Genomic DNA, 23,281 nt, shown 5'->3' with positions numbered 1-23,281 from the left:
ACAGGCCCATCTGCCTCATCCAACCAGGTCTCTGTCACACATGCCAGGTCAAATCCTCCATCCACAATCAGGTCGTGGATGGCAGTGGTTTTATTCATCATTGACCTGGCATTGCACAGCAACACTTTCAGGTCATGTGGGTTTCCCTTGCTGATTACTGTATCCTTCCGGTCAGGACCCATCATCTTCAAGGATCACAGCAATCTTAATAGTTGCAGCCCAATGTCATCATCCTGAACTAACCAAAATCATTTGGCTCTTCAGATAAGCCCTCATCATATCATGTGACGACATATAACAATTTTTTAAGACTTTGGCTAATATTCCTATTCACTAAATGTGTTCCAAAGTCCTCTTTCATCCATCTACAAAACAGTTCAAGATGAATCACAATTGCCATGCCTAGCTGATTCTCTTTTCATGTATACAACTCCCACTTTATTCTTTTCAGGGTTCTGGAACAGACATTTGCTACATACAGTACCTAAAGCAGCTCATTCTGTTCCATCAAAGGTAGACAGGCATAGGTCTTTTCAATTAAGCTAGGCCATAGGCTTAAAAGAAATCGGAATCATCCAAATGCCGTTTTATGGAATTGTTATTTTCTACAACGTATACATGTTATGAAAGGGCTGTCACCTGCAGGATGAAGCAAGATGTTCAGGATGGAGCAATGGCTTCAAGTTACAAGAAAGGAGATTCCAGCTAAACCTCAGGAAATACTTTAGGACAGGAAGAGTTATTCCAGAGTGAAACAGACTTCCTTGGTAGGTGCTGGACTCTCCTTCCATGGAGTTTTTAAAGCAGAGGTTGGATGACCATCTGTCTTGGACAAGATTCCTGAGATTCCTGACTTGCAGGGGGCAGGACCAGGTGACACCCAAGCTCCCTTCTATATGTTAGGAGAAGTGACATCTCAGTTGCAGTCACTTGGGACTAACTCCCTTACGGGATAGTTCATATACTGTAGTTATACACTTTTGTAACCTACGTCTGCCTTCAGGGATGCACCTGTGAACTGAATGAGTGAGTAAACTACTTTTACATTTACTATAATAAGATTGTGTCATATCTTTATGAGGGAGTAGTAGGGATCTTACCAGGAATCCTATATTTAAAGAGGCTTAAGCAAGCCTGCAACAAGCTAACCACCGTGCAAATTTAAAAAGGGGAATGTTTGGAACTCTGCTAAGTTCTAGAACTGGCTAATGCAAGTTAGGAAGGATATTGATAAACAATATATCCTTCTCCTGCCTCCCTAAACATCCCCACACTTCCGGCTCTCCCATTCTACGATTCTGTGATGGAAACTTGAGCCAAAGTGTTGCCACAGAAACTAGGGAGCTAAAGATGCTTTTCTGGCAGTGGGACAAAATGTCATGGCTAAAATCCTGAGAGGAGAAACCGGGAAATACTGGAAAACACTGGTTCCTTCCAGAAGGTTTTGTTCTTTTCTCCTGAGGCAGCTGGATTTATTATGATTTGCATTTTGTTATCTCAAGGTCAGACTGAGCCCATCCAGACATGGAGCTCCTTGGCATTGAAGACCAAGACGGGTTCCAGAAAAAGAGACTGAGGTGAATGTGTGGGTCATAAACTGGGAGTCGTTGGAAAGGAGTCGCTGGGATTGGCAGAAGGTTCTGTTGAGCAAGAGAGAGAAAGAGCTCCATGGAAAGACAAGGCTGCATTGGGATGAGCTGGTGTGGGAATTATTGGCAGAGAAAAATGTACATCCAGCAAAAGGGGATGCAGTGCAACTCCTGAAACTGTTCATAACACAAGCTATGATCTCGTATAAGGAAAGGGATTTAATATGCCTTCTTCCCCACCCCCAGTGGATTAGGAAAGAAGATTAGTAAAAGAAGCAGGAGGATTGGATGAACATTAAAAGACACAATAATTTTGGACTGTGACTTGACTGAGATTTGTTAGAACAGTTTTAATAAGGCTTTATGGAAACTGGACCTAGAAACTGGAGAAATACTAATTTGTATTACAGTGGTACCTCGGGGTAAGTACTTAATTTGTTCCGGAGGTCCGTTCTTAACCTGAAACTGTTCTTAAACTGAAGCACCACTTTAGCTAATAGGGGCCTCCTGCTGCCGCTGCGCCGCCGGACCACCATTTCTGTTCTCAGAAGCAAAGTTCTTAACCCGAGGAACTATTTCTGGGTTAGTGGAGTCTGTAACCTGAAGCGTATGTAACCTGAAGCGTATGTAACCCGAGGTACCACTGTATTAGATGTTCACTGTCTGAGTGGTTAAGATTGCAAGGCTGGGCTGTGCAGGCACAATGTAGGAAAAGTGCCATCTTGCTGAAGGTTACTGGGTACTAAATACAGCTGGGTTTATCCTGGAGAGCTTATTCTGAATAATTATTGCTACAGAGGAACGATCACTCAGGGTGGGAGACAAGGAGAAGGGGGGCACCTAGGGGGAGAACTGGGGGAGCCTGCCTTTCTAAGTGTTGACAAATGATATGATACAAATGTGATAAAGGGTATTTTTAGTTATTCTCCCCCGCCCTTTCTCTTTTCTATACAAACATGTTTTGTAAAGGTTTAATAATGTTTGCGTTATTGTTTTTCTTTTGGTTTTCCCTCTGTATGAATTCTTTGATGGGAAGTGAGAATATCTTTCCGATTGAAGCTCTTTCCACATTCCAAGCACTGATACGGTTTCTGACCTGTATGAGTTCTTTGATGGGTCATGAGACTGGAACTATGACGAAAGCTCTTTCCACACTCATGGCATTGAAAGGGTTTCTCCCCTGTATGAATTCTTTGATGGGAAGTGAGCTTGGCTCGCTCCCGGAAGCGCTTTCCACATTCCAAACACTGATATGGTTTCTCCCCTTTATGAATTCTTTGATGGAAAGTGAGAGTGTAACGGTGACGAAAGCTCTTTCCACACTTATGGCATTGAAAAGGTTTCTCCCCTGTATGAATTCTTTGATGGAAAGTGAGAGTGGAACATTGACGAAAGCTCTTTCCACACTCATGGCATTGAAAGGGTTTATCCCCTGTATGAATTCTTTGATGGGAAGTGAGAGTGGAACGGTGACTAAAGTTCTTTCCACACTCATGGCATTGAAAGGGTTTATCCCCTGTATGAATTCTTTGATGGGAAGTGAGATGGATCACACGGCTGAAGCTTTTTCCACACTCCAAACACTGATGTGGTTTCTCCCCTGTATGAATTCTTTGATGGGAAGTGAGACCGGAACTGTGCTGAAAGCTCTTTCCACATTCGAAGCACTGATAGGGTTTCTCCCCCGTATGAACTTTTCGATGCGAAGTAAGACTCTGCCTGTGACGGAAGCTCTTTCCACATTCCAGGCATGGATATGGTTTCTCCCCTGTATGAATTCTGTGATGGGAAGTGAGCTGCATCCTGTCACTGAAGCTCTTTCCACATTCCAAGCACTGATAGGGTTTCTCCCCTGTATGGACTCTTTTATGATTTGTGAGCTTGGTCCTCTCCCGGAAGCTCTTTCCACATTCCAAGCACTGATAGGGTTTCTCCCCTGTATGGACTCTTTGATGGGATGTGAGGTTGGTCCCATCCCTGAAGCTCTTTCCACATTCTAAGCACTGATAGGGTTTCTCCCCTGTATGGACTCTTTGATGGGAAGTTAGATGGGAACTTTGACTGAAGCTCTTTCCGCATTCCAAGCACCGATAGGGTTTCTCCCCTGTATGAATTCTGTTATGGGAAGTGAGACTCTGTCTGTGACTGAAGCTCTTTCCGCATTCTAAGCACCGATAGGGTTTCTCCCCTGTATGGACTCTTTGATGGGATGTGAGGTTGGTCCCCTCCCTGAAGCTCTTTCCGCATTCTAAGCACTGATAGGGTTTCTCCCCTGTATGAATTCTTTGATGGGTAGTGAGACCGGAACTGTGACGAAAGCTCTTTCCACATTTGAAGCACTGATAGGTTTTCTCCCCTATATGAACTTTTTGGTGCAAAGTAAGACTGGCTCTCTCCTGGAAGCTCTTTCCACATTCCAGGCATGGATATGATTTCTCCCCTGTATGAATTCTTTGATGTCTAGTGAGAGTGTTCTTCCGACTGAAGCTCTTTCCACATTTCAAGCATTTATGGGGTTTTTCCCTGGTATGATTTGGGTGATGCAAAGTGAGACCCTGCCCGAGCCTGAAGCTATTCTCACACTCCAAACGCTGATAAGGTTTCTCCTTTGTATGAATTCTTTGATGGGATGTGAGCCTGGCCCTCTCCCGGAAGCTCTTTCCACATTCCAAGCACTTATACGGTTTCTCCCCTGTATGAATTCTTTGATGGCTAGTTAGATGGAAACGGTGACGAAAGCTCTTTCCACACTCATGGCATTGAAAAGGTTTCTCCCCTGTATGAATTCTGTTATGGGAAGTGAGACTCTGTCTGGTACCGAAGCTCTTCCCACATTTCAAGCACTGATAGGATTTCTCCCCTGTATGGACTCTTTGATGGGAAGTTAGATTGGAACTTTGACTGAAGCTCTTTCCGCATTCTAAGCACTGATAGGGTTTCTCCCCTGTATGAATTCTTTGATGGGTAGTGAGATGGATCGCCTGGCTGAAGCTTTTTCCACATTCCAAGCACTGATGTGGTTTCTCCCCTGTATGAATTCTTTGATGAAAAGTGAGCCCGGCCCCATCCCGGAAGCTCTTTCCACATTCGAAGCACTGATAGGGTTTCTCCCCCGAATGAACTTTTCGATGGGAAGTTAGATGAGAACGTTGAGTGAAGCTCTTTCCACATTCCAAGCACGGATAGGGTTTCTCCCCTGTATGAATTCTTTGATGCGAAGTGAGACCATCCTTCCGACTGAAGCTCTTTCCACATTCCAAGCACTGATACAATTTCTCCCCACTGTGAATTCTTTTGTGTGAACTGAGGATATCCCTCTGAATGAAGCTCTTTCTTGGATGGGAGGTGGACTGGGAGCTCTGACGGATGTTCTCTCCACACCCTGAATATTTATAAGTCTTCTCTGATATGTGGATTCTGTTGTGTTCCCCCTTGTTCTTCCCTTCCAATTCATCACCTTCTGCAATAAAGAGAGAAACTAATTAGCGCCTCGGGAAGAACAAAGTTAATGAACCATACTCCAATATATTTTACTTTATCACCAATCCACTCACTCTGTAATTCATTTTTTGACTGTGCATCCATGTTTTTCACTAACACCTTAGTTTCCCGTCTATTTATTTTAAAAACCTGCAGCATTTCCAAGCAGCCTTATTGCTTCTAATACACTACTAAGAGGTTCCCTACCACATCATATGCAGAGGACTTTAGTCTGTCATTTTGTTGCCCCACCCACACCTCCTTTTATATCTGGAGTTTTCCTTGTTCTTCTTGATAATACATAGATAAACGTCCCCTTCTGTAGCTTACAGAAGAGAGTATTATTCACAATCATGCTTGCCATGTGTTCCGTATAGATTGTCTTATTTCCCTTTAGAAAAGCCTCTCCAATCCCTGGCTCCTGCAGGAGGGAGTTCCACTTTTACCTACACACTGTGAAAATTTTAAGTTTAATGTAAATAAAGCATTCTGCAATGGAGACAAGATGGTGTTTCTTTTCTTCTTTTTTAGATGATCTTTACTGAATTTTTAGTTACATACTATACATACACATACATTATGTTTCACATTTGTTCTTGTTCTCCCGAGCTGACTTCCCTCCTTCCTCCTTCTGGCTTTTTTATGTTGTCTTTAACTTTTCCCATTGTCTTTGTCCATTTGTTCTTCATTTTTTTCCATAAAATATCTGTAAACAAATAAATCTATATATACAATTCTTTTTGTTTGTCTATATTCATTTACAAATATTCTTCAACAATAGTCCTAATATACATTTTTAATTCATTTTGATATTATTATCCAATAAATTTCTTTTCTTTTCCCGTTGTGAGGTTTATTTTAGCTCTACTGGTTTCCCTATTTCAGATCGTCTTCTCTAATTTTGCCCATTCTTTTTGATATGTTATTTCGAATTTTTGTTGTTAGTTTGGCTATTTCTGCATACTCCACAACCTTGTACTACCACTTCTATTATAGGCAATTTTTGCTGTTTCCACGCCTGAGCCAGCAATAACCTCGCCGTTGTTGTTGCGTATAAAAACAGTTTCTGGTCATTCTTGTCAATATCCTCTTCCCACCATTCCCAACAGGAATGACACTGTTTTTTTCTTTAATTCGTTATATAACCTTGTTATTTTAAACGGCCTCTCCTCGGGAGACTGCCCTGGCCAATTTACTTATTGATCAGGCTTAAGGCATTCTGTTATTGACTACATTCTTGTCTCCCAAGAACTCTTTGATGAACATATCGAATTTACTGTAGATATAAGAACCGAAAGTGACCATTTACCCCTAAATCTTAAAAGGACTGAATTTTGGGAACCTTCTAGATGTGGGCTCGCCCCACAGACACCTGATCCTAATGTTTTACAACAAATAGGCAGATCCAGAATTAAATGGTCCCCTTATGTTAATAACAACTTTAGCATTTGGACACAATCAATGGAAGGTCAACTCCTATGGGCTGATCTGACCTCCAACGATATTGAAGAGACCTCCCCAATTGACCATTATAATACATTAATCCGAAAACTCCAACCGTTATTGTCAAGACTCAGGAGATCTAGCCACAATGAATTCCCTACCAACAAAAAATGGTTTGACCGCGAATGCATCCAGGCAAAACTTATACTCAGGGAATGCTTTAAGGTCTTCCAGCAAAATCCTAACCCTACTACTAAATTAGAGTTACAACTTAAAAAAAAAGAACTACAAAGAGTTACTAAAAACCAAAAAAAGAACCGCAGACTCTCTCATCTGGCAGGCCCTCATAAAAGCATCAATAGAAAAAGACAATACCAACTTCTGGAAAATTATCTCCAGTCAAACCAAAGCTCCTAACGAGGGCACAATAATCCCTGCAAACTCATGGGAAGAGCACTATAAAGTGCTGTTTAGGGAACATCAACCTCCTGCGCTGCTTAACATCTCTTTAGATAATGATACACCATGGCCCCCAACATCTGAAACTGAAATCACTTCGTTAATTCTACAAATGAAATCTGGCAAAGCCCCAGGAAGTGATTTCATTGTTGCTGAACTTCTGAAAGCGCAAATAAACTGGTGGGCCCCGGTTCTTGCAAATCTATTTTCATATATAGATAAGACAACTGAAATCCCTAAAGATTGGGGACTGGCTATAATTGTTCCTATATTTAAAAAGGGCAACCCCTCTGATCCATCTAATTATAGACCAATTAGTCTTCTGAATGTGATCTGCAAACTTTATACAAAACACCTATGCCTAAAATTGTGTGAATGGTTAGACCATAATGATTTGCTAGAAATTGAACAAGCAGGATTTACATCTGGACGTTCCACCATTGATCACTGCTTAGTGTTAGATTATTTTGTTCATAAGTATGTGAAACATTGGAAAAAGTCATTGTATGCGGCCTTTGTGGACCTAAAGGCAGCATTTGATTCTGTATCCAGGGGTAGGCTCTGGGCCAAATTGGCCAATATGGGTATTAACAGAAGGTTATTACTTCTGATGATTAAGCTTCATGAGAACAATACCCTCCAGATAAGACTCGCACAGGACGGCAGACTCTCTAGAGAAATCCCAGCCCAAAGACTTCTTGGATTGAAATTTCTGTATTTAATATCCTCATTTGGTCCTCTGTTATCTTTGCTAGTTCACTATTTTTAACATAATCTTCTATCATCTTTGGATCCTCTGATCTTTTTCTGTAAAGATCAGTAAAATATTTTACAAAGGCCTCCCTTATTTCTTTTGGTTTCTCAGTTGTTACACCATTAAGCTTTACCCAATTCACATAATTATTTTGTTCACTTTTTCTCAATTGCCATACCAAAGGTTTCCCTGTTTTATTAGCATTTTCAAAGAATTTTTGTTTTGTTTTTTAATTTTCCATGCTATTTCCTCATTCATTACCACTGAATATTGTGATTGTAAAATTATATCTCCTGCTTTATTATTTCTTTATCTAATGCTTTTATTAATTCTTTCTTTTTCTGCTATTTTAGGTAAAATCTCTTTCTTTTACCTTCTTTTTACCTGAATCTTCTTGAATGAATAGGCCTCTCATCACCACTTTGCTAGAGTCCCATACTGTTTGGAATTTGGTCTCATTAATAATAATGATAATAATAATTTATTATTTGTACCCCGCCCATCTGGCTGGGCTGACCCAGCCACTCTAGGCGGCTTCCAAAAAAAACTATTAAAATACTCTAATACATCAAACATTAAAAGCTACCCTGAACAGGGCTGCCTTCAGATGTCTTCTAAAAGTCTGGTAGTTGTTGTTCTCTTTGACATCTGGTGGGAGGGCGTTCCACAGGGAGGGCGCCACTACCGAGAAGGCCCTCTGCCTGGTTCCCTGTAACTTGGCTTCTCGCAGTGAGGGAACCGCCAGAAGGCCCTCGGAGCTGCACCTCAGTGTCTGGGTAGAAGGATGGGGGTGGAGACACTCCTTCAGGTATACAGGACAAAGGCCGTTTAGGGCTTTAAAGGTCAGCACCAATACTTTGAATTGTGCTTGGAAACGTACTGGGAGCCAATGTAGGTCTTTTAAGACCGGTGTTGTATGGTCCCGGCGGCCACTCCCAGTCACCAGTCTAGCTGCCGCATTCTGGATTAGTTGTAGTTTCCGCGTCACCTTCAAAGGTAGCCCCACGTAGAGCGCATTGCAGTAGTCCAAGCGGGAGATAACCAGAGCATGCACCACACTGGCGAGGCAGTCCGCAGGCAGATAGGGTCTCAGCCTGCGTACCAGATGGAGCTGGTAAACAGCTGCCCTGGACACAGATTTGACCTGTGCCTACATGGACAGCTGCGAGTCCAACATGACTCCCGGGCTGCGCACCTGGTCCTTCAGGAGCAGTTACCCCATTCAGGACCAGGGAATCCTCCACACCTGCCCGCCTCCTGTCCCCCAAAAACAGTACTTCTGTCTTGTCAGGATTCAACCTCAATCTGTTAGCCGCCATCCATCCTCCAACCGCCTCCAGACACTCACACAGGACCTTCACCGCCTTCACTGGTTCTGATTTGAAAGAGAGGTAGAGCTGGGTATCATCCGCATACTAATGAACACCCAGTCCAAACCCCCTGATGATCTCTCCCAGCGGCTGCATATAGATGTTGAAAAGCATGGGGGAGAGGACAGAACCCTGAGGCACCCCACAAGTGAGAGCCCAGGGGTCTGAACACTCATCCCCCCCCACCACTTTCTGAACACGGCCCAGGAGAAAGGAGCGGAACCACTGTATGACAGTGTCCCCAGCTCCCAGCCCCTCAAGACGGTCCAGAAGGATGTTATGGTTGATGGTATCAAACGCCGCTGAGAGATCCAGCAGAACTAGGAAACAGCTCTCACCTTTGTCCCCTATTCAAAATTATTCAAATTTTGTTCAAAATATTTACTTATTGTCTTTTTTGTCCTTTCCAGAAAGATTTTATCATCTAATATTTCTTCATTTAGTCTCCACCGAAAGGTGGATTGGGCCTCTTTCTGTATTTCCATAATTATAGTATCATGGTCTGACATTGTTCTTGCAACTATTTCAAATTTTTTGATTCTTGACTCTAATTCCTTAGAGACCCAAACCGCATCCAGTCGGGTGCTGTTTCCATGAACATGAGAGAAAAAAGGGAATTGTTTTTCAACTGGATGCTTAATTCTCCAAACATCTATCAATTTTACATTTTCTGTCCTTTCAAAAAAAAATAAAAAATGGGAAGTCTACCTTCTTTCGTGTCTTTCTTCCTATCATTCTGTCTTTCTCTGGTGATAGGACTCCATTAAGATCTCCCATCACTATTATTTTCTCATCTGCAAATTCTAGCAATTCTGTTTCTAAATCCTGAATTTTTATTTATTCTTTTCCATTTGGTGCATATATCCCTACCAAAATTATTTTTCCTCCCTCAACTTTAATTTGTACCATTAATTTTCTCCCTTTCTCATCCTTTTGAATTAATTGTGGTTCAAGTGCAGGTTTTATGTACAAAACGATTTTTGGAAACATCTGATGCAATAAATTCGCTCCCTAATTCTTATTACTCAAGATTTTCTCATGCTTTCGGGACTTCCGGGTTAGCGCCATCGGCAATGGCGGTGTTCCTCTGACTGAGAGGAACCTGCTCCGTGGAATTTGGGTCATGCCACCGCGGCGAAGGCGGAGACCCTTTAAAAATCCCAGGCGGAGGAACCCTGGGAACGTGGGATTCGGCTGACACCAGGAGCCCTACCCACAGGGAAACCCCTTTTTTGGGGTTCCGAAGTGACGTGGGGTGAGCGGCGCGGTGTTTTGAATCGACCGCTATTTTTTACAGAGTGAAGCCACGTAACCGTTGCCGGAGAGCGCTGACTTTTTCTTGTGGACAATTGGATTTCAAACAACAACCCGTGAGTAGAACGGAAATTGGGCTTTTAAAGTATTTTTAAATTGGCACCGATCGGGGAAGGTCTAAACAGGAAGTCCACCTCCCCTTTCTGTAAATAAACTGAAGCAAAGAATTTGTTAACTAAGGTCGTGGAGAGTCTTACCTAAAGGATTAAAACTCCACAGATTGAAACTACTATCAATACTCTTTTTGGAAGCAGGGAAGCCTGCAGGAGAAGGTCAAAATTTGGGAATTGAAGCGCCACTTCCCTAAACCCGGGAGCGGTCTGTGAGAGCCCGTGGATGGTGAATAGATAAATTTGACAGCTAGCTGTCAAGATACAAAAGAAGGACTTTGTTGCTATTGTCAGTTTCTGTGTTTAAAAAGAAGAAGGGCAATTGGAATTGCTACAATTTTACGTTTGGGACTTTTTTTATATATACATATTTATTAAAGTTTTTTAAATACAAATGCATAAACAATAAACAACATTACTTGTATCATAACATAATTTCGTCACTTCTTTGGACTCCCTCACGTCTCCCGCTCGCACTTACATCGTTACAAAAAAAAATTTTCCAAGCAAATTACCCTCTTATTTGCAATCTTATCTCCGCTCATTTAAATAAAAACCTAACAATTCTCCAAAAAGTTTGTATTTTCCTTAATCTCACTTATCGTCAAATTCAGATCTAATTCAGTGGTGGGCAATTATTTATGATCTAGCATCCTTCTTAACATTCAACCAAATTACAATATTTTTGTAAGTAAATCTTGAATTTTCTCCAATCTTCCTCAACCCTCTCCTGTCCCAGGTCCCGGATTCTACCAGTCATCTTGGCCAGTTGCATATAGTCCATCAGCTGCTTCTGCCACTCTTCCAGTGTGGGTAGATCTTGAGTTTTCCAGCTCTTAGCGATGAGTATCCTTGCTGCCGTTGTTGCATACATAAAAAATGCTCGGTCCTCCTTTAACACCTTCTGGCCGACAATACCCAGAAGGAAGGCCTCTGGTTTCTTAGTGAAGGTATACTTAAATACCTTTTTCAGTTCATTATAAATCATTTCCCAGAAGGCCTTCACTTTAGGGCAGGTCCACCAGAGGTGAAAGAATGTTCCTTCATGTTCTTTACATTTCCAACATTTATTATCAGACAAATGGTATATTTTGGCAAGTTTAACTGGGGTCATGTACCATCTATATATCATTTTCATTACATTTTCCTTCAGAGCATTACATGCAGTGAAGTTCAGCCCAGTGGTCCACAACCTTTCCCAGTCCTCAAACATAATATTATACCCAATGTCCTGAGCCCACTTTATCATAACTGATTTAACCATTTCGTCTTGTGTATTCCATTTTAACAGCAAGTTATACATTCTTGATAATACCTTAGTCTTTGGTTCTAACAATTCTGTTTCCAACTTCGATTTCTCCACCTGGAACCCTACCTTTTTATCGTTTTTAAAAACTTCTTTAATCTGAGCGTAATGTAACCAGTCTCGCACTTTATCCTTCATTTTCTCCAAACTCTGCAATTTCCAATTGTCTCCATCTTTTTCTAATATTTCCCAATATTTTGGCCATTTGGCCTCCATATTGGGTCTTTTTTGGGCCTTAGCTTCCAGAGGTGAAAGCCACCTCGGAGTTTTGTTTTCCAATAAGTCTTTGTACTTTGTCCAGACATTAAATACTGCTTTCCTGACAATATGGTTCTTAAAGACCTTATTGATCTTAACCTTGTCATACCATAAGGATGCATGCCAACCAAAAGCGTTGTTAAAACCTTCCAGGTCCAATACATCAGTGTCTTCGAGAAGTAGCCAGTCTTTTAGCCAGCAGAAAGCTGCGGCTTCATAGTACAGCTTTAAGTCCAGCAGGGCAAAGCCCCCTCTTTCTTTCACATCAGTTAGTATCTTAAACTTAATTCTGGGCTTTTTGCCCTGCCAGACAAATTTAGATATATATCTCTGCCACTTCCGGAAACACTCCGTCTTGTCCACAATCTGCAATGTTTAGAACAAAAACAACATCTTTGGCAATACATTCATCTTAACAGCAGCAATTCGGCCTAACAAGGAAAGCTTCAATTTTGTCCAACTATCCAAGTCTCTCTTAATTTCAGACCAACATTTTTCATAGTTATCCTTAAATAGACTCAGATTCTTTGCTGTTATATTTACCCCTAGGTACTTTACTTTTTTAACCACAGTTAGTTCTGTTTCTCTCTGAAACCGTTCCGACTCCGTATCTGTCAGATTTTTTCCCAGCACCTTAGTTTTCTGTTTATTTAGTTTGAATCCCGCCACCCAACCAAAATCTTGAATCAATTGTAATACTCTTGTTGTACTAGATTCTGGCTCCTGCAAAGTCAGAACTAGGTCATCTGCAAAAGCTTTAAGTTTATATTGTTTCGCTCCGACCTGAATCCCTTCCACCAACCGGTCCCCTCTAATCAAATTCAAGAGCACCTCCAGAACCGAAATAAATAACAAAGGGGAAATCGGGCAGCCTTGTCGTGTTCCTTTTTCAATTTTGAACTCTTCTGTAACCACATTGTTTACTATCAATTTAGCCTTTTGTTCTGAATATATTGCATCAATCCCATTCTCAAAACCCCGACCCACCCCCATTTCTTTTAAATTTCCCTTCATAAATTTCCAAGAGATATTATCAAAGGCTTTCTCCGCATCTATGAAAATTAGCACTGCTTTTGTATTTATGTCTGTTTGCAGAAGTTCCAAGATGTCAATAATGTTCCTTGTATTAGCAGACATGTGTCTACCTGGGAGAAAGCCTGCCTGGTCTTTATGAATTACTTCATTTAAAACTTTTTTAAGTCTACTTGCCAGGACATCTGCAAATATTTTGTAATCCACATTTAAAAGGGAGATGGGACGGTAGTTCTTGAGTTGTGTCTTTTCAGAATCCGATTTAGGTATCAATGTGATGAATGCTTCCTTCCACAAATCCGGCGCCCTCCTCCCCTCCATAATTTCATTGCTAACCTCCATCAGTGGTTGTATCAAGTAGTCTTTTAATGTCTTATAATACTTGGAGGTTAGCCCATCTGGCCCTGGAGATTTGCCCAATTTCATGTTCTGAATGGCTTTTTCAATCTCTTGGCGTGTTATTTTACTGTTCAGGAGTGATCTATTTTCTTGTGACAGCTTTTTAAGTCCATTTTTCTCCAAAAATTGTTTAATCTCAACCTCGTCCTGCGGCCCTTGAGTATATAATTTTTTGAAATATTTCTGAAAACACTTTCTGATCTCCGTGGGGTTCTGAATGTTTCTTCCTTCAATTTCCAAATTTGTAACTGTATTTAATTTTTGTCTCTTCTTCAACTGCCAAGCTAGCAGTTTCCCACATTTATTTGCCGATTCAAAAGTTTTTTGTTTCATTAATTTAATCTTCCACTCTATTTCCTGATTTATCAGTTTAGAATATTGTGCTTGATGGAATTTGATTTCTCTCAAGATCGGCTGTGACTTCGGGTTTAATCTTAACTTCTTCTCTAGTTCTTTTATTTTCTCCAAAATCTTATCTTTTCTGTCGTTTTGTATCCTCTTCCTTACAGCATTCTGTTGTATCAAGAACCCCCTCATCACAGCTTTACTTGCGTCCCAAATAATTCTTTTTTCCACCGTAGTGTTCATATTTATCTCAAAATAGTCCTTCATAACTTTCTGGGCCTTCTTGATAGTCTCCTGATCTCTGAACAAATTGTCATTCATCTTCCATCTAAAGGAGCCGGTTGGTAATAATATCATGTCCATTTTCAGTGCATTATGGTCGGAGCAGGTTTTTGGGCAGATTTCCACCTTTCTGACCTTGGGTACCAGACCTCTAGTTATCCATATTTGTTCGATTCTTGTCCAAGTCAGCTGGGCTTCAGAGAAAAATGTTCCTTCTTTTCCCAAGGGGTTCTTCGTTCTCCAAATGTCAATCCAGTCCATATTGTCTGTCAATTCAAAGAAAGTCTTTGGTAATCTGCCGTCTTTTGTGACATTTTGACTTTGTGACTTATCCATGTTAGTTGATACGACCCCGTTCATGTCTCCCATCATAATGATGTTGTCATAGTCCAGTTTGGGACTTTTGGGACTGTGCTAGAAGGAGTGTAAATGGAAACTGTGTCCCTCTAGAGGGAGTTTTGGGATAGTGTTGCAAGGATGCAGCTGGGAAGTTGGTTCTAAAGATAAAGCCTCTGAGAAACTAGCTTTGACCTTGGACATTTCAAGGATGGCGGATGAGAAGGAAGTCACGTCTGAACTGAATAGGACATTTTATCTGCTGGGAAAGCTGCAAGAACAGATAAACGTCATGGCTACCAATGTTGAAATTTTGGGAACAAAAGTGGGCATCAACAAAGAAGTAGACAAGAACCCGGCACAGGAATCTTTTAACTGAACAAATTGAAGAATCAGAGAAGGAGAAAGTTGCTGTTGTTAAAGTGATGCAAGGGGGAGTCGTAACCCTACAGCGGCAAATGGTGGATTATAACTTCAGGCCTTATACATTTACAACTAGGAGAAGCCAGTTTTTGGAGATGAGAGCCTGGCTTGGTTTGGAAAATGAAAGATGGAAAGATCACCCCATGTGGGGATCAAATAACTTATGGGATTTGAATCTGAGTCAGGTGGAGATTGGAGCCTCTGGGGCCTTTGGATTTGGCAGGAGTGTGAAACAAGATTTGGAATATTCTATGGGCCCTACCTTTAATTATGGAAGTCTGGCAGACTCGCTAAGAAGGAATATGACTACCATTGGGTTGGAGCTCCCCCAAGATCTGTTCTTTAACACCAAAGACTATCAAAAAGATCGGCAGAGGGGACATGAAAGAGAGTTAAGAGCCTCGGACTTAAGATCTCCGGGTTGATGGACTTTTGGAGAACTGTTGGCAGGGGCCAAGACCGGGGAGGGGAGATGGTGAAAGAAAAATTGGGAATTTAAAGTGTATACAGTGGTGCCCCGCAAGACGAATGCCTCGCTAAACGAAAAACCCGCAAGACGAAAGGGTTTTCCAATTTTTAGCGGCTTCGCAAGACGAATTTCCCTATGGGCTTGCTTCGCAAGACGAAAGCCCATAGGGAAATCTCCGGGGACAGCAGGGAAGCGCAGCACGCCTTCTCCTCTGTTCCGGACCTGTCCTGAAGACTTGCGGTGGGAGGAAGGTTTTAATGAGAGATGGGAAAATCGTAGAATGGAATTTTTGTGACCCTAGGGGAAACGTCTTAAGAGAATAATTTCAGATATATAAGTTCTAAGGAGAAATAAGATTAAATAAAGTAAAAGTGGATGGCTAATTGGCGAATGAGAGAATGGAAAATTACAGTATATTAAGATAAGTTATAAGGATAAAAACAAAGATGAAGGATTTGCTGAAATATCTATTTGAATTAGAATACAAAGAGGGGAGGTGTGAGGAGGTCAAGGAGATAAGTTAAGAAAGGGAGTTATATCAAGGTTTAACTTGTTCTTTTGTCTTTTTTGATTGTATTTTTTTTTCTTTTTAGCTGTTTTTGCGTTTTTAATTTTTTTTCTTTTTTTTTCTTTTTCTCTTGGATATGTTTTGTTTTTGTATATTGTGTCCCTTTTTGTAATCTTTTAAAACTTGAATAAATATTATTTGAAAAAAAAGAGATTTTCTCATGCTTTCTTGCAACATGAGTCTCCTGTAGGCAAATTATATCCAAATTCCATTTTAAAACCTCATGCCACACGCTGTTCCTTTTAATATTATTGTTAAGGCCATTGACATGCCAGGTTAGTAATTTAAGATTTGCGATGATCTGATTCATTTTAAAAAGATTTGCTTTTTTGCCCTGTTCTTTCAGTCTTTTCCAGTTCATCTCTGTGCATCTCATAGGGGGTTCTGAACTCTTTCCCCGAGCTTTGAAATTCTGGGTCTTTGCCATGTTTATCCAGAAATTCCTGTACCTGACTCTCTGACAATAATCTGAATCTCTTTCTCCTATAAGTAAAGGAAACTCCCTCCGGGAATTTCCATTTATAATTTATTCCTGCTCCTCTTAGAATTGATGTCAGGTTTCAATACTTCCTTGACCCTCCTGTCATTTCTCACTCTTGCCTTGTATACAACAGTTCTCCCACCAATCCAATTCCCACACCCTTTTATTATTATTTTTATACATTACTACTGTAACACTTTCAAACTTACAGAATTATAAAAGTTCCACAATATCCCCCCCAAAAAAAGAGAGAGAAAAGAGGGCAAAATCACCTTTATATACAATCTACAAAAAAAAAGAATAAAAAAGCAGGCCACAACAAAAGTCTAATAGTTACCATTGTTCAAACTTACTGTTACATTGTCTCCTTGATTATGATTAGCACTTGGCAAGCTTCTAGTTATATTATAATCCACAATGTGTCTTGTAATCCAAAATATTTCCACTGTGAGTCCAAAAAATTTCCAGACATATTTATAATTCAAATTAGATTTGTAATCCAAATGGTAATTGTAATCGAATATACTGTAGATTCCAGTGTATAAGGCGACTTTTGAACCCCGGAAAATCTTCTCCAAAGTCGGGGGCCGCCTTATACGCCGGGTATGGGTGGCGCGGAGCAGAGCCCGCCGCCCGCTACTGCGGTAGCGGCTCCAAACCAGCAGCAGTGGCTTTCTCCCAGTGTGGAGCTGAGACCGCCCCCTGTTGCTGCCCAGCATATTAGGCAACTGGGCTTATAAGACGAACCCCCAAATTGCAGCTGCCAATTTGGGGGGTCGTCTAATAAGCCCAGTCACCTAATACGCCGGAATCTATGGTATATATGCTATTTCTCTCAGTTTTTTTTCCAATACAGGCCCCTCCACCCCCCGCTTTCTCCTACTAAGGCTCTTACCAGGCACCTCCCCTCCCTGGGATTACCACCCAGTTATGGAAAAGTGTTCTCCTGCCAAGCTTTGGTAAGACTTGCCTTTTTAGAGGTTTTTTAAAAAAAGAATCTGCAATGTTTTCAAGCCTTTCAGTGCTTTCATTCATAAAATCTGCATCCCCATTCAAAAAAACTGAGAGTAGGAGATTGAAGTTTTGGGGGCCTTTGGATTTGGAGGAATCTTGAAAAACGTCCTGAAATATTTTATAGACCCTAGCTTCAACTGTGGAAATTTGGCTGAACTGTCCAGAAGGAATAAAAGTATTGTTAGGATTGAGTTTTCTCGAGATTTGCTCTCTAGCATTAAAGAATATGAAGATCTGCAGAAGGGACCTGGAAAAGAGTTAAGAGCTTCGGACATAAGATCTCCAGGTTGATGGACTATATGGAATTGATGGAAAGGACTGGCAGAATCCGAAACCAGGGAGAGGAGTTGATGGAAGAAGACTGGAAAATTTAAAGTTTATATATAGAAACATCGCAAAATTAATGAGTGATAGAAAAATGGTGGATTGATATTTCATGGATTTAGCAGAAATGTTATAAGGAGTTAGGCATATATAAGTATTTTAGTTTTAATGTTAAAATAAGGTTAAAAAAATATGCTATTTATAATATGATAGAGAATAGAGAAAGATGGAAAGGATTTGCTGAAATAACTAGTAGAAGTGGAATACAAAAAGGGAGGTGAGAGGAGGTCGAGGAAACAAGGGAATGAAAGAAAAAGTATCGAAAAGGGGGGGTGTATTTTAAAAAAAATTGTTTTTGTTTTGTTTTATTTAGGGTTAGGGAGTGGGTTTCGTTTAGTTTAGTTTAATGTGTTTAACTTAATGGGTTTAGGTTGTGTTTTGTATTGTTTATATATTGTACTGTATTGTCTTTTTTTTCTTTTTTTGTTTTGTTTTTTCTCTTCTGTCTTCTTTCCTTTTAAAAGCAATAAATATTATTTTTTTAAACAAAAAACTAAAAAACAGAGTACTCCAATCATTTCCTGTACCTTCCTTTTAAGGAACCAAAGAACAAAGAGCTACAGTTTTTTCTTGTATCAAGAGTACATAGTGTTAACAGGTAGCAAAGTAACAAAGTGCAGTTTAAAAAGTATCTAAAGACTGATGTGTCTCCAAAGGTTTTTTTTCCCATTCATAAGTCTGTACTACAAAATCTGCTGCTTCAGCTGGCGATTTCTGGTTTCCGGTTTCTGAGCTGCGCTGGAGCCACGGGCAGGCTGAAGCCACTGTCTCTCTCTCTCTCACACACACCCCCCCCCCCCCCACGATGCAGCGTTGGGGCTCTGGCAATTGCGGCAAGCCTCTTCACGCCTGGCTGGTCCCCTCAACACCCCACTACCTGTGGGACACTTTTTTTGGGGGGGGGCTGTCTAACCCTGGCACTCACCCCCACTGCTCAAAAGCCCCGGTAACAGTCGTCATTTAGACGGACGACTCGCACCGCACCGCCATTTCCCTTCGCAGACAAATTGGAAGCCCAGGATCAGGTTACTTTCAAGAGTCATGACTTCTAATGCTGCCTGAAGGATCGGTAAGTTGTCTGACATTGGTAGAGCATTCAATCACAGTACTCGTTTTAGACATTTTGAGCTGCCAATACATTGTGGTGGTCGGGGAGCAGTGATGTATTCCTAGCTCAAATTGCCTGCAGATGTCAAAGGCACAGGCAGGCAGGTGGAGGAGCCCAAAATGGTGCCCCCCGAACAAGCCCCAATACCTCTCCGGTTCCATCCATGTCCCCATCTCCCCTCCCCTGGAACTCACCAGATCTCTCGGAGGTCCCTGGGAGGGAACGCTCAGAGGCTGTGAGGAGGGATGCAGGAGACAACCTGACCAGGTCAACCGTCCATCTTCCCCCTTCCATCCTTCCACGCTTTGCAGAATCTGTCTCTTTCTTCCTTCCTGAGGAGTCGAGAAGGCACAACAAGCTGCAGGGTCCTGGGAGAGAGGAAGAAGCAAAGGGAGCCTCAGAGGCCCTGCAGGGATTCTCTTGCCCTAGATATTCTCCTGCCCCTGGAGAAGCACAAATGGGGCAGCCCCTTCCCAAGAGAAGCCCCATTTCTAAACATCTCCAGTGATTCCAATTTCTTCTGTATGCTCCTCACCCCACTTGCAAGCCTGGCATGGTCTGCACAGTAGTCACCTGAGAGTAGATCCCATTGAACGCAGTGGGGATAACTGACAGAACTCGGTACCAAAATGTCCCCAAACCTGAAAACTGTAACCCCAGATCATGGGCAGAACTGTTTAACCCTGTAAGTTCTGATTCTCCTCACAGTATTCCTAGCTCAAATTGCCTGAAGATAACAAAGGTGCAGGCAGGCAGGTGGAGGAACCCAAAAAGGTGCCCCCAGGCTGAGCAAGCCCCAATACCTCTCTGGCTCCATCCCTCCATGTCCCCATCTTCCCTCCCCTGGAACTCACCAGATCTCTCGGAGGTCCCTGGGAGGGAACGCTCAGAGGTTGCGCAAAGGGATGCAGGAGACAACCTGACCAGGTCAACCGTCCATCTTCCCCCTTCCATCGTTCCACGCTTTGCAGGATCTGTCTCTATTCCTTCCTGAGGAGTTGAGAAGCCACAACAAGCTGCAGGGTCCTGGGAGAGAGGAAGAAGCAAAGGGAGCCTCAGAGGCCCTGCAGGGATTCTCTTGCCCTAGATATTCTCCTGCCACTGGAGAAGCACAAATGGGGCAGCCCCTTCCCAAGAGAAGCCCCATTTCTAAACATCTCCAGTGATTCCAATTTCTTCTGTATGCTCCTCACCCCACTTGCAAGCCTGGCATGGTCTGCACAGTAGTCACCTGAGAGTAGATCCCATTGAACTCAGTGGGGATAACTGACAAAACTTGGTACAAAAACCAGTCACCGTACTGTCCCCAAGCCTGAAAACTGCAACCCCAGAGCATGGGCAGAAAATAGCAGAGCAGATATTACATGTAGGTGCTTTGTATGGAGAGCCCTGTTCACAATCTTTGAACTCTCTCATCACAAGCCAGGCAAATGTGGCCGTATCCGCCTCTGTCAGGTGTTGCATGGGGACCAAATCTGTATGTGGAAGTAGAGGAGCTGGTGATGCCACATTTTTGAAATATCAGGAAACTAATACACCTCTCCTCCTTAGATATCGTCTGTGCTTATACACCAATTTCGCAAGTCTCCAGTCCCAAAATGTGGCCCCCACCCTGGCACGGAAGCAATCAAAGTATAGATCTTCCACATGTCCTAAATCTGCAGTGTTCTTAAGAACACCAGGCATGTATATCCTCCAAAAACTCCAGAGGTGAGCTTTACGCTCCTCTTGTGACAAGATTCCCAAAGGCTTAGGGTAGCTTGATAGAACTAGTCTATTTTGCGATAGCACCAATGTCCCCTGTTAGTAGTAGGAGCCACACAATGACTGATAATCCCTCTTTTGTCCCAGAAGGTGGGGAGTAGGTGTCTTTTATCCTTGCTTTATTCTTCTTGATAATACATAAATAAATGTCCTCTACTGTATCTTACATTTTTCTAAGAGAGTATTATTCACAATCATGCTTGCCATGTATAGATTATTTCCCTTTAGAAAAGCCTCTCCAATCCCTGGCTCCTGCGGGAGGGAGTTCTAGTTTTACCTACGCACTGCGGAAGTTATAAGTTTAATGCAAATAAAACATTCTGCAGAGAAACTCCAGGATGGGGAACATCCTTGAAAGCTCCCTCTGGGATCAGAGAGAGAAAAGTTGGCAGACCTGCCACCCAGAGCCCCCTCCTTCTCCTCCCTGCATTGCCTCACCCCCTTCAGGACAAGATCTTGGGGTCCTTCAGGCGACTTTCCATCCTCTCCTCTCAAGGAAGGCAGCTCCGTTCCCTTGAACCCTGGCAAGCCCAGTGCAGCCAGCTCAGCCCTCTGGCTCTCCCCTTTTCTCCACGGAGGGGCCCCAGGCGTGGCCCCCGCCCAGAGAGGCTTCCCTTGAGGCTCTGGGCTGGAGACCTGAGCTGATCTGGAAGAGGAATATTCTGGCAGGGGGAAAGGCCGGCCTGGCAGGGGCTCCTCCACTGGAAGGGGCATTCTGGGCATGCCCTCCCCCCCCAAGACCCCCCCCTTCCCCAAAGAGGATGCCAAGGAAGAGCAGAGCTGCAGACCCCCTGGAAACTCGCCCCCTCCCAGGCTTGGCAGGGAGGAATGGGGGGGGCAGGACCCTCTGCTCCCAGACTTGGGGGTCTCCCCCTGCAGCCCCGGGACCCCCTTCTCCCATGGGCACCCCAAGGGGAAGAGAGGGGAGACTCACCGGATTCTTCCCAGGAGGGAAACCGAGGCAGCGCGGGGAGGAGACAAGAGAGAAAAGACGGGACTGGGCACGGAGGGAGGGGATTCTCCTCTGGAGGACCCGCCCCGCCTCTCCACTTCCTGTCCTCTCTAGGACTCCGGCTCTGTTGGATTTAACCCTTCGCAAGCTGAGCACAGCCCCCGGGCTGCCTGGCTGTCCTCCCCTCCCCTCCCAGAATCCGGGGGTCCAGGGCATGTGCAGAGTTCTCTGTGATTCTCGGCTCAGATGCCGCTTAGTGCCCTGCGCCCAGATGGGTGGGGGATAAATAAAATAATAATAATATTAATAATTGAGGCGGATGTTCCGCTTTCTAGAAACGGGGGCCAAATGTTCCCCTGGGTTTCTGCTCCTTCCCTGAGTTTTGTCCCCGTTCAGTCCTTGGGACGCAGCCCTGCTTCCACCCCCGAGTCAGACCTGGGGGGGTTCGTGAGCGAGGGGCCCTTTTCCTCCCTCTCAGCCACTCCGGAGGGATTTCCAGTCAGCCTCGCGGACCCAGCGGATCCCCTCAGCCCTGGTGCCTGGCTTGGGGGGCGGGTCCCCTTTCCCCTCCTCACTGGAAGGACACTCCGCTCTCGCCCGCCTCCCCATAGCTTCTCCCGTTGAATTCCCGCCTGACCCCTCTCCTAGTGGAGATTCTCCTCACCTTCCGCCCTCAGTCCATCCCTCTCCCAATCCGCCCTTTCTCCCTCTCAGGAAACTCCCTCAGAAATGGCTCCTTTTATTTTCCCTCCAAAAGAGCTGGCTCCGCCCCTCACTGTCTTGCGAGCCAATCAGAGCGAGGCTCCAGCCCCATGGTGGTATTTCTGAGAGACTGCGCACCCTGACTGGCCTGGCTCGGCTGTCCATCACAGACTCAAACAAGGGGGACATCCCGTCTTTCAGTTAACTGTCTATTTTAAACTCTGAGGGTTTAAGGTGATTGAAAATCACTGTGCCGCGTGCCAGGGCCCCGCAAAGGCTAGAGGAATCCCCCAGCAGAATTTGGCTCCGAAGAGAGACCCACGGATACGAAGAAAGCGAAGTTATTATGAGGGCCAACAGGCCTGGCTCCATGTTCAACCACAGACACACACACACACACACACAGACACTCTCTCGCTCTCTCCAAATGGAGAACATTTGAATAATAAAAACAAAGAAATAAAAAGGGGTGCTATAGGAATTTTAATGTCTTACATATATAAAATGTTCATAACTGTACAAGGCAAACACATACATAAATATATAAACTACATGTCTGGAAAAGTACATGAAAACAGTCCTAAAGTCATTTTGACTCTTTCAGGCACCTCAAATGTTTCTCTGCAAAGAGGAAGGAAATGGAAAAGCCTCCCCACTGTCTCTTTATTCACAAATCCTGTCTGTGTATTAATAGGGTGAGCCTGTGAGCTGGATTCAGGAATTAAGTAGTTAACATCACAAAAGAGTTGCCAAATGGCCCAGGTAATGCAACCAGTGATCCAATATCCTGGCAGACAGGAGAAAAACAACACACTCAGATTTCTGCTGTAGACCACCCCTTCTCTGATGTATGTATGATGTATTGGGGGGGGTGTCTTGGGCTCCAGGGCGGGCAATTTCAAATGTCTATCTTCTTCTTTGGCGATCCCCATAGCCGAG

General features: G+C 43.2%; 2 protein-coding genes across 4 annotated transcripts in view; one reads left to right on the top strand and one right to left on the bottom strand.

Annotated features, from left to right (window-relative positions):
- LOC307208661 (uncharacterized protein) overlaps window positions 1–23,281 on the top strand; it is a gene marked incomplete at its 3' end in the record, with an annotated part of 170,424 nt that overhangs the window by 139,584 nt on the left and 7,559 nt on the right. The gene's annotated exons all lie outside the window — the stretch shown is intronic.
- Window positions 1,915–21,871, bottom strand: LOC307206203 (uncharacterized protein). 2 transcript variants are annotated; one of them, XM_079959096.1, is made up of 4 exons: window positions 21,623–21,871; window positions 19,779–19,950; window positions 19,119–19,292; window positions 1,915–5,049 (listed from the first exon to the last, which is right to left on the bottom strand). In XM_079959096.1, exons 1-4 carry the CDS (start codon window positions 21,854–21,856, stop codon window positions 2,576–2,578), a joined length of 3,054 nt encoding a protein of 1,017 aa, XP_079815222.1. In that variant the 5' UTR covers window positions 21,857–21,871; the 3' UTR covers window positions 1,915–2,575. The 2 variants fall into 2 exon arrangements, with proteins under 2 accessions (XP_079815222.1, XP_079815223.1); XM_079959097.1 differs by lacking the exon at window positions 19,119–19,292.

Source organism: Podarcis cretensis (assembly GCF_951804945.1).
Source record: "Podarcis cretensis genome assembly, chromosome: 2".
NCBI classification, from domain to species: domain Eukaryota; kingdom Metazoa; phylum Chordata; class Lepidosauria; order Squamata; family Lacertidae; genus Podarcis; species Podarcis cretensis.
This window is presented reverse-complemented; position numbering and strand designations above follow the sequence as displayed.

Coding starts and splice junctions, on each gene's coding strand:
- LOC307206203 (XM_079959096.1), bottom strand. CDS start 21,856: ATGCCCTGGACCCCCGGATTCTGGGAGGGGAGGGGAGGACAGCCAGGC. Junction 19,951..21,622: donor TCCCTCCTGGGAAGAATCCG/GTGAGTCTCCCC, acceptor CCTCTCTCCCAG/GACCCTGCAGCTTGTTGTGG. Junction 19,293..19,778: donor AGGGACCTCCGAGAGATCTG/GTGAGTTCCAGG, acceptor CCTCTCTCCCAG/GACCCTGCAGCTTGTTGTGC.